This window comes from Cydia splendana, chromosome 9 (assembly GCF_910591565.1).
Source record: "Cydia splendana chromosome 9, ilCydSple1.2, whole genome shotgun sequence".
Lineage (NCBI taxonomy): Eukaryota > Metazoa > Arthropoda > Insecta > Lepidoptera > Tortricidae > Cydia > Cydia splendana.
Window position 1 is genome coordinate 811,577 of NC_085968.1, and position 12,378 is coordinate 823,954.

Below are 12,378 nucleotides of genomic sequence, written 5' to 3' on the forward strand. Positions count from 1 at the left end.
TCAATCAGCCAGAGTAATTAAATATAGTTTTGCCAGGGACTGTCCCATTTTAAAGAGACGGAGAGGATCATACTGTCTTTGTCTTGCGCTAGTACTAGCCCGGTCTAGCCCCCATAACTCCCATAAGAAAGAGATGAGTACCTATAGTTTTTTTAGTTCTTATTTACTGACAAATTTGGTCTGCCGGACTATAAGTCTGTGATAATGGATTATAATTATCCCCAGACAAGAAAGTAAAGTAAGCATGAGGATATTATTTTATTTATAAGTTTTCATTTTAAGTCTGTTATGTTATAAGTTTTCATTTTAACTCTGTTATATTATATCAAAAAATACCTAAGATATTACTGGATTTGATCATGGTCTAATAAAACATGGTCTTCCATTCCCAGAGTGACACGCGATTACGTCACAATAACATTGCCACTTTATTTCAACATAACATGTTACATGGGTACATTATACCTATGGTTAATAAGTTAAAATATTTCTTTATAATTTTATAATTTTCATTTATATGTATTTTAGCTTAAATTTTACAATAACACGTCATTTTTAATTACCCGTTAGCAATATCTTCCGATTCACGAAAGAAATTTCAGACTTTCGGGTAATTCTGTTTATACTACTGGCAACACAGGATAGCGCTGGGCACATTTGACAATTCGGATCTAGAATTCTAGATAACTTCATGCCCTGACCGTCATCCTTGTCGAACGCGTGTTAATTGTTATTTCCTTCTCGCTCAGTGTCAGCAGTCGCAGTGTTTTCCAAACTTTTCACGTCGTAAGCTTGGTAATTAATGTGTAACTGTGAATTAGTTTTTTAAACGTTTGTCTTGTATAGATAAATAAAGTTTAATTTAATACATTAGATTTGTTTTATTTTACTATGTTTCTACATGAATAACTTAAAATTAATGCCGTTAAAATAATTTTCACCGTTGGTTAAAATTCTCCCACATTTCAAAGTTTGAGAACCTGTAAACAGCATGATGACGTAGGCGCGTGTCAGTTAGGTCATACGCGAATCTCGGAATGGAGTACCAGGCGGAGTATATTATTATACCATGGATTTGATTGTGTAACTTAGATCTCTTATTTTAAACTGTAACTGGTTCCCCGCGATACAGGCGTAGCCTAGTGCGGAGACCCCTGACATATTCTATTATGTGTTCTTTTGAAAATAAACTTAGGTATTTTTAATCTTAGCACAGACAAGACATACTAATAAAATGTAATGTCATTAGTACCTACATACGTACTACTCGTACAATTTTTTACTGCATAAAGTGACCAGTTTAGTTAAGTGATCAGCTTAGTGCCGAAGACCGGGCAAAGTGGAGAAGACTGAGCAGGAAAGCGGACCCTGGCGCCAGACCGGGAAAACGCTAGGTCGAAGAAGAAAGTGACCAGTTTAGAACCTCGTGTATTCTTTTGCAGAGTGCAGGCTGTAGGTCTTAGCAAGAGTTTACTTTCAAAAATAAAACCACCGTAACCAGTCTTGTAAATTACATGTAATTTAAATACTGTAAACAAGAGATCTGACATAACTCCTTTACATTGCAACATACAACGTCTAAAATTAAACAAATCAGTATAAAAATCACTTACATCTATAGTTATTTCTCTATCTATGATATTACTTTGAAATATTACTTCATAGATGGAAAATTAACGTGATAGGGGTGCTTTCATACTGATAAATTTACAGTTGAAGAAATATCCATTGATTATACATAGTTCCAAATATGTTCAATATGATTCGAGGTAGACCTATTAAAAACTAACATAATATGAAAATATAATAAGAAGAATAAAGATTGCAAAAATAGACTAGTCAATGGTTATAATACGATAGAAATATTATCTAGAAAATAATATACAACTCGCGAAGGAACAATATTAACACTATTTTAACTATTTACCATCACTGCCTAGGGCACAAAAAGTTGTCTAAATTAATAAAATTAGGAATACTCTCTCTCTAAAAATATGACTAAGTCTAAATACAAAAAGTAGCACGTCAAAAAATATTTTTACAGAGATTTAAAGAAATAAAATATGCGAATGACAGCGGAATAAAATACAGCGATCTGTGATAAAAAACAACAAAAGTCCGCCAAAAAAAACAATAACGTGGCAACGTTTGTTTGGGTGACGTTTAGTGTTGCCATGTAATTGAATTTAATTTATTCAATCAATTACCGGGGCCCAATTTTATTAAAGCTTCAGGTTACAATTTTACAAGACCAAACGGGCAACACCGGTCAAAAGGCTAATCATTGGTCGAGAAAATGTTAATCGCATTAATGTTGCCAGTTTAGACTTGTAAAATTGCAACTTGTACTTTTATAAAATCACTGAAACACGAGGAATATTTAAGACGCGTCAGTAACATTTCTTGTGATTTCAATATCACAGACGGCAACTAAATATTACAGTATAGTTAGCTAAATAGATTTACATTGAATACATAATCTTTAGACGTTATTTTCTGAATTTATACTCAATATGACAAGCAACCTCGACACAACGTCAATTTAAAAGCTCACTTCAGAACAATCTTGCCTTAAATATTATGTAAGTAAGTGACGAAATATAAAGTAAGCCGATCTCTCGAACAAGTCTGAACAAGATCGACTCACTTTATATTTCGTCAACTTTATACCTATTCAACGTAAACTATTAAGTATAAACACTTATACATTTCTGATAGTCATCATTAAATAACTTTCTATGAAATATCCTTCAATGATTCTATAAAATGAAGGCTCTTTCTTAGATCTGTCAAACTGCTATACAATATCGTTATTTTTAGGATATAATCTGTAAATCATTTACATCAGATAACTTTTCTAATCTAATCTAAATGCTCTCCATTTTATTCCATATGGATTTAAATAATACATAAAAACACGTGAATAGGTTATTCAGCTAATGAGGTGAAACATTTTGTATCTGTGGAATTATGTCACTGGTCGAACGACCGAGTCACATGTTTTTTAAAGATCGGTATGGAAAACACGAAGATTTGGTACAAATAAATACACTAAATCAGACTTGGGCTTCATATTTAGGTGTAATTGAAATAAAATAAGGATAAACTTATTTAAAATAAATGTAACCCAACTCTGAAATAGCTGTCATTCAGATAATATAGAGATAAATATCAGTAAACAGTACCTATAATGACAATGACAATATTTTAACTGCATAGCTAAATTCTAAAATATAATACAATTGACACTGTCATTACAGCACCATGAATACAATAAAATGATTCGAGCCTTTATATTTTGATCTTAAAATGTATTTAGTAAAAGAGAAAACTTTTCCATTAGTTTTTCCTGAGAACGTCACATATTAGACGAATGTTAGTTGATTTGTAAACAATACGATTGTGTCATTAAAAATACTGAAACTCACTCATAAATTACATACAAATATATGTGACGTGAAGATTGCACATAAGACTGGTATGTTATATATTACGGACTAAACAACCATATAAAATCTACGCTATGATATATTTGTTCTGCGCTTGAAATACAAATGTTACAAAATTCTAACTAATTTAACATTAGGTCGAAAGGTGTAGATATTGTAGATAGTAGAAGACTGATTTTTTTAAATAATAGTTATTAATTTGATTTGTGATGTTTGACCAAGGATGTTCATGGAAATAATACATTCACTGTCTTAAGAAATGTGTTTAAAATTGGCAAGTTACCGTTAGTTATTTGATTTCTGTAATAAGGTGGGCAATAAAGAGTAGGTATTTGTATTGTATTGTTACCTAAAGAAAAGTGGAATTAGATAGTTGTTGTATTTGAAGATAATCTCTAAGGGTTTTTGATTTAGAAATTATCACTCCTAATGTAAAAAAAATATTACCTTATCTACATTCCAAATAAATAAAATAGGTTTAAAATTAAAATTTCATATACCTACCTGAGCCCGTATACGTCATAATCATAAGTATTTTGGACGTTGAATTTCTATTTCAAATATACTATTGCAAATCTTAGACAGTGCCATATGAATAATAAATACTTTTAATTAATATTTTAAAACATGATTGGTTACGCCTTCAGTTCTAAATGTTTTTTTTAAAACCTCCTCTATGCGTGGACGCATACACTTTTATTTAAAAATTATACACAGTGAATGTATTACATGCAGGATATTGACTTTTTATAAATCAGTCTACCGTGGGTAGAAGCATCGTCTGGCAGTGTTGGACAGGCTGGTCTAAGTTAAAATGCGAGCTGAGATCAAAGGAGTGTCGGGGGAATGAATCAAATAGCTTAAGGATTTTGAGGCATGCTAAAAGGTTTAACCAAAAAATATTACTGGATATTGCATGTAAAACAAAAATATTCACCTATCCTTGATGTTGTTGCAGAGTGATTCTCTTGAAATTACAAGTAAAAGTAACTTTTGAAGTATCTGTCAAGTAACTTTCAAGAAACAAAGGGAAAGAGCATGTTCGTGACATTGTTTAAGGTCATATTTGGCTAACTTCAAAATAGTGTAAGCACCATGGTTTGTATTATATGTATATTGTAAATCATAAACGGAAACATACTTATTATAGAAACATCTTCAAGAAAGTGATTGTGTATTTCAAATGTACTAGGGTACTTGCAGATTTAATGTTTCAGCTAAGATTTGGAAGCGGAGCTGTTGAGAAAATATCCTAAAAGTATGCTAAAAAATTAAGCTTTTAACTCTATTTTAATCAACAAGCGACTATAATATTTGTCGAAACTATTTAATTAATTCCTCCGACACTAAGAAACAACCGTGAACATTATCGCGATATGAGCTTGCCGTATTTATATTTAAATATTCAAAAACTTGGCAACAATGATAAACATAGCATAAATGTACAAATTTACCAATATCTCGCACACTCAAAGCTCACACAATGCTGGATACTGAGGGTAGTCACAGAAAACAAAAAATGGTGCTTATAGGATAGGGTCCACTACATAAATTGTTTTAAAGCAATAATTTTTTTTAAATACCCTAAAAAATTAATAAGTCGCAATTTTGCTAAGTATGTGCTTTAAGACTCTAATCTATAACAGTATAAAGTCTTTTTCTGTAAGTGCTTGTTTCACATTGAACTAAAGTTTTTTAAATCACTAGTAAAGTAAAGTAGGAGTCCGTGTCCTTTTTATATTTGGTAATTTCAGAAAAATTATGTCTGTATTTCTGTAAAAACCCTCCACTAGAAATTTTGAATAGACATTTAAATAGTTCACTGTTCAATTCGATGTCATACACCAACAAAGAACTATCTAAAAGAATTTTCACTCTTTCATTCATACAATATTTTATTAACAATGAGATTTCACTTGTACAATTTGTTCGAGTTTCATTCGTTTAAAACTTTAAATTTCAGGAGTAAATGCACATTAAAACTGCGTTTATTTCATGATTGGTATCACTGACAATATTGAAAAAAAAAAATAGGCACATTCTAATTTTGCAAAACGTCAAGAAATCCTGAGTTAGAATACTTAGAGTATTTGTATTGTGGTCAGATTTCAATATTGTCAGTAAAATTGACAAATCGCTCGATATATAGTTAATCGATTAACTGATCATTCGTAAAGCTTATTGCAACTGCACAAGGTCTATACTTTGTATTTATATACCAGATACTAAAAATATCAGTTTAATTGGCTCAATTTATCCTAATAAACGATTGGTACTGAAGTATGGTGTTTGAGTAGGTTAGGTATACGGCAAGAGAGTTGAGGTGAATGAATAGACACACATCAACATAGATTAAGGGCGATGTTTAACGAACCCTCGTAGACGTCAGCAGCCGCTCCGTTGGTGGGTTGAGGAATGGCAGCCACCCAAACACGTCAAAAAAATGTCATTGCATTCCAGTTGAAACTTTGTCAGATAGTTAAAATGCATAAATTATATCGTCACTCAGCTATATCGCGGTGGAAAGTCAGCATATGACCTGAAGGCAGTAACGCAGAAGCCAGGGAGCCATCTATCACTTATTTAAATGCACCAGATTCCTATTTCATCCCCAATGTGGTTCAGGAAGACCTCTAAAGAAGTCTCGTGACCATCAGTCGCCGTCTAACTCGTGATCTATGGGTAAATTGGCCAATAATAGTCTAATTTTTGTATCTGTAATTTACAACATGTTACAAATGGTCAGTTACCGTCACATTGAACCTGACTAGTTCAAAACAATGCCTAAAAGCGAACTACGAGCTTAAAGAGCTGAGAGCACTTGTATTATTATCACAATTTTTTTTATCAGTCGAATGCAGAACTAATTTCTGCATTGAGTCTATAATATCCTCACTGACCTCAGAGTTCTCTGGAGAATCTTCCTTATTGTCGAATACAGGAAAGAAGTCGTAGTGTGGCTTCCCGTTGACTTTCTTCTCAGATTTCTTGTCTTCTCCGCTCTTGATGGTGGATATGTTCCGTTTGGAGAACTCGTCCCAGCCCTCCGGAGTCTTCCCGTGGACCGTGTTCCAGTCTTTCCGGAATGATGTAGATGGTTTGGTGTCGTTTGATGAAAGTTTTTGCTGTATGTCGTTGATTTGATTGTGGTTTTCTCTGCTTGAAACTATCTGTCCGTATACTGGAATTATGAGAGAATTTTTCATAATGGAGATTGGAAGAAATTAAAAAATATATACGAAATACCTATAATTCCATATATACTATTAGTTGAAGAAAAACATCAAACCCAACATATCCCAAGGTCCCTAATAAAGACAAAGTTTCAGATTAATAGGACCTGCACCAATTTTTCAGACCAAAGGACCCTAATAAGACAAATAAGAAAGCTAAGCTAAGCGCTAAGAGCTGACGGCCCGGCCACGACATTGCGCGACCGGCGACGGCGGCGGCGGCAACCATAGATGGGAACGAAAGGTCCGATCGCTGTCTCGCTCCAATCATTGCCGCCGCCGCCGTCGCCGTTCGCGCAGTCGTGGCCGGGCCGTAAGATAATGATCATACCTGGTGTACAATACGTAGTATTGTCAGTATTATTGACATGGCTCTGATTGATCTGACAGTTGTTCATGCCGGAGTCAAACTCCGACTTCTGTCCGGCGTTGAGCAGTATCTGTTTAGACGATTTGACTGTTTTCTTGCCTTGGTCGCGCGACTCTTCCGGCTCTTCACTGCCTATACCGTCAATGTCGTAAACCTGAAAATGGTTGGGTTGATAAACTAGGATTGAGCCAGAGTTATTATTTTTATAGCCGTAAAACACTACCGCACCGCACCAGGACCTTGGTGCGGCTCGGTAGTGTGTTACGGCTTTTAGAATAAAGCATAGTCGATATGGCCGAATTGGCCGATAGCCCAGGAGAGGGGCATACATTTAGTTACAAGTTTTATTCTCTAGGGGGAAAACAGCTGACCCCCCTGCCACCACCTGGCGACTCCCATGTAGATACATATTATATGTATAATCTTACACATCGTTAGAGCTTTTGGCCCAAGAAAATATTCTGAAGCAAATAGCTATTTTCAACCTGTCCATCCTTATACAGTTGCTATCAGATATATCGGAGCGGCCAAGGCGCTCACAAATATCTGAACACGCCTCTATTGTCAAGGCGTTAGAGTGCGTGTTCAGATATTTTTGAACACCTTGGCCGCTCCGATATATCTGATGGCCACTGTACAATGTTCAGTTGAATCACCAAATCACACCATCTAACCTTATACATAACATCCTGGCTGCCTTTCTCCCGTTCTCTCTTGTTCTGTACTGCGAGCCACACGTCCTTGAGCTCACCCGCCAGGTCGCGGTCCTATAAAAATAATTCAAATGTGTCTTTCCATCACAAAAGGGTCCTTATGCTTCAAGTGCAATAAGGACATTTCCGTCTGAAAGGGTCTAGCAGGCTAAGGAAGGAGAAGTGGCCCCTGTGACGAATATCGGATTTTTATAATTTCATTTGTTGGCTATCTTATAATATAGAAACACCTTAACTTTCAGCCCCCTATCTTGAACCGTCACCGAGATAATGTCAAAAACGTCATTTTATGGATACATTTTTCAAAGTCGTTTTTCTCCTGAACTATATAAGGTAGAGCAATCAAACCAAATCATAGCTACAAAGAATGAGTAGGAGTATAACTCAGTTTTTTTTTAATATTTAATGTCCTGAAAAAAATAATGATTAAAATGTCAGAGATGTTGCACCAATTATATTGAATTGATTTTTCGCATGGTAGCAGCTAATACTATTTGCAGTTTATGTGATTTTTCTCATAGGTGTACCTTTACAATTACTTGTTGAAAAGAGCTGTCAAAAGATTCTCTGACATTTTAATCATTATTTTTTCAGGGAATTAAATATTTAAAAAAATCTGAGTTATACTCCTACTCATTCTTTGTAGCTATGATTTGGTTTGATTGCTCTACCTTTATATGGTTCAGGAGAAAAACGACTTTGAAAAATGTGTCCATAAAATTACGTTTTTGACATTATCTCGGTGACGGTTCAAGATAGGGGGCTGAAAGTTAAAGTGTTTCTATATTATAAGATAGCCAACAAATGACATTATAAAAATACGATATTCGTCACAGGGGCCACTTCTCCTTCCTTAGCCTGCTAGACCCTTACAACAGAAATTGTGATAGAAACGTCCTTATTGCAGATGAAGCATAAGGACCCTTTTCTATGGAAAGCCACAAATAATCATTTGCAGCAGAATAATTGAACCATACTACACTATTAAATATACACTGAATGTGTAAAAGTTTCCAACAATTAACAAACATCTAAATATTCTAAATATGATGTATCTACATATTAACTCACTTTTATAGACGGGTCTAACGCGAATAATCAAGGTAATTGAATAAAATTCGCGTTAGACCCGTCTATAAATGTGAGTTAATATGTGTTCAAAACGCGAAAGTATAAAATATTATATGATGTATCTAATCGAAATTTGCAACTTCGCTTCAAATATAGCATGGTGGAATTACTTTAAGGGCTGATTTAGACGACGCGCGAACTCGCATGCGATTTTAGTTACATTGGGACTGTTGGTTACGTCCAATTCCACCGACCTACCAAAACCCGCAATGTAATGAAACTCGCATGCGAGTTTTCGCGTCGTCTAAATGAGCCCTAAAGCTTTTGCACTAAAAAATTTAAACATACCTTCAAAATAGTTGGGTTCCGTGCTAGCACCAGCCCTGGGTTCATAGCCTCGACAAAGTCGCAGAGCAAACTCACCAGGGCTTCTCTGTCCTGAAATCAGTAAGTTATATTATATTAGATTAGATAGGCACTGCCAGATAATGTACAGTCACCATCAGATATATCGGAGCGGCTGAGGTGCTCAAAAATATCTGAACACGCACTCTAACGCCATGAGAATAGAGGCGTGCGTGTTCAGATATATTTGAGAACCTCGGTTGCTCCGATATATCTGATTGTACACTTGTACAGCCCAAACCACAGGACCTTGAAGTTACATACTACATATACAAAAAGGTTTTATTATGTAACATACAGTATTATCATATTTGTGGCTTTCCATTTCCAGAAAAGAGTCCATATGCTTCACCTGCAATAAGGACCTTTTTATCGGAATTTCTATTGGATTTTCAGATGGAAATGATTTTCTTACACTTGAAGTATAAGGACCCTTCTGTGTGGAAAGCCACATTTTTCTATGTGGATTAAGTCTCTACCATAGGGAGTGAGAGGGGATTGACCGGCATAAGGTCAAAGGGGAGAAGAGGAAATGTGAAGAATTGAGAGTAGTAGCTGATCTGGCTCCAATTTCACCACGGTGACAGGTGCGACAATTGTAAAACATCACTGTTGCTGACGTCACAGGCATCCATGGGCTACGGTTACCGCTTACCATCGGGCGGGCCGTATTCCTGTTTGCCACCATCATTGTTTTATTAAAAAAAACTTTATTATATCGGAAAAAACAGATATTTCTCTTGCTAAGTTTATGACAATTGTCACAAAAACACTACAATTGTCACGAAATTCCGACATATAACTCATTACCTGTCAAGAATTACCTACAATTCTTATAAATCTTGACAATTGTCAGAAACTTCGCAAAAGAAATATCTGTTTTTTTCCGATATAATAAAGTTTTTTTTAATAAAACAATGATGGTGGCCATGGTATAATAATATACTACGCCTGGTACTCCATTCCCGTCTTTTCTAGGTCACCTAACTGACACAAGCCTACGTCATCATGCGACAGCGCTATATGACAATATGCGATAGCGCTATATATAGCGGCCATGTTATTGTGACGTAGGCCTGTGTCACTCTGGGAATAGAAGACCATGTTTTATTAGACTATGGATGGTGGCAAACAGGAATACGGCCCGCCCGATGGTAAGTAGTAACCGTAGCCCATGGATGCCTGTGACGTCAGCAACAGTGATTTTACAATTGTCGCACCTGTCACCGTGGTGAAATTGGGGCCAGGTATATTGATCCTTGGGTACCAACAACACCCATACTGTTAACTGTCCATCGGTGGACCTTATGCCTTTTGCAATAAGGTTTGTATTATTTCATAGACCCAGCTCAGTCTTAACAGGAAATATAGATAATAGGAGTAGTCCCTTCCCTCACAGTCCACATTTAAAAATGATAAAGCAAATTTTTCCAGTCACCACACCGCAACCTAAAAGAGATATCTCTTTCTTGCTCTCACTTATTGGTACAGCGCACCAAGGTCACGGTGCGGTATGGTAGTCTGTTACGGCTTTTAGAGAGATTGAAATTAGTGTGATTGTGGACTTACACTAGGTTTGGCAGCATTTTTCCCATTGGCCTTCAGGATGTCAGGATTTACCATCACAGCAAACACCAGTAGCGGTGGCCGAGTGCTGTTGGGTCCACAGCCCTGCGGCACCTGATATATATATTTTTTTATTCAGAATATTAAGTACAGACACCTGTAGGCTTTAGCACAAGAGTGCCACAACATTATCTCGATACTGTTAAAGCAGTCCCGTGTAAAGCCTACTGCAATAATATTGGAATACACTTCACAAAAAAATTTAAAATAAACAAATCAAAACAATTTTGAGAAAATCAGAACAATAGAGAAAGATATACATAGAGATAGTCATATCCTATGTTTATAAGACTTTATGGGATTGTGTTAGGAAAGAATTTAACTAGCTTATTATGTGAGTTATGGAACAAAACCAAAACTCGGCTGAATAGTGATGTGTTACCCCAAACAATTAACATTTTTGTAGTTATCCAGTGTAAGGTTACATTTATTACCAACAATTAAGACTTCCATTCATCACAGGCCTTTGTGGCTATTGCAGACGATTTTTGCATTGCTGTTTAGACAACGAGTTTGGTGGCTGTGGGTTTGGTATGCGAGGCAGACTTGGTGTTTTTAGACTTCCATTGCCATGATAAAAAAAAAACAATATCTCATAATACTTTTCCCAACAATTTTTAAATAAGCAATGTTGCTAAGGTTATACTGTTATTTAATTGAAACTATACTATAACAATCAGCGAAAATCATCCAGACATGACAGAAAAACATCAATAACTGAATTAAATATTCATCTACATGATGTAAGCTGTTGCTATAGAGAAACTGATGACATCACAAATCAATAAATGCTACACAATCACAATTTACACTAATAAACAATACACATCCACTTAATTTTGGCCTATTGACCCTAAATCATATATAAAACTAGGACAAAGAGTAGAATACCAACCTGCATTCCTCCGTAAAGCGGTATAGGGTCCGAATATTGCTTCGGATTCGCGATTTTTTGCCATCCCAACACATTAATAAACAATTTCTCCGAAGTATCCCGTATAGTGTCTTGAATGCACATATGGGGCTGAGGTGGATTTTTAAACTGTCTAAAAGCTCTCGAACCCCGAACATACTGTATTGGCACAGTCCGCTCCTGTAGGTTTTGATTTTCCATAGCAAGAATAATAAGTTCATGTATGCTTAGTGTAAAAATCACTTCTAAAAATCGTACATAAAATATCGAATGACATTTATATTCCGGTTAGGCCCAGCCTGGCTGTGCTTGGCGGAATGACATCCGAAGTTTATTGAACTCTTCCGGGCATCGGGTCGTGTTGTTTCTATTCTATTACACCGTCTACACTTTATCACTCACAAATTATCTAATTTAAAACAACCTTTGTTTGTCTAATTAACAGCTTATTTTGATATACAAAACGGTCTAGGTACTAAAATTAAGAGAAATTAATTCTATTTCATAAAGGACAGAGAGAGAAGGAGGAACGATACTTTTTTTGGACGACGGGAGGTCCCTAGTGATGTGAACAATCACTTTCAAACTCCGGTTTGAA

General features: G+C 35.5%; 1 protein-coding gene across 1 annotated transcript; it reads right to left on the minus strand.

Annotated features, from left to right (window-relative positions):
- Positions 1-1,501: 1,501 nt before the first annotated feature.
- LOC134793383 (uncharacterized) lies at positions 1,502-12,323 on the minus strand. The gene is made up of 6 exons (XM_063764954.1): positions 11,763-12,323; positions 10,811-10,921; positions 9,185-9,274; positions 7,727-7,819; positions 7,014-7,206; positions 1,502-6,630 (listed from the first exon to the last, which is right to left on the minus strand). The coding sequence occupies exons 1-6, from the start codon at positions 11,979-11,981 to the stop codon at positions 6,245-6,247; spliced, it is 1,092 nt and encodes a 363-aa protein (XP_063621024.1). The 5' UTR covers positions 11,982-12,323; the 3' UTR covers positions 1,502-6,244.
- Between the last annotated feature and the right edge of the window lie 55 nt (positions 12,324-12,378).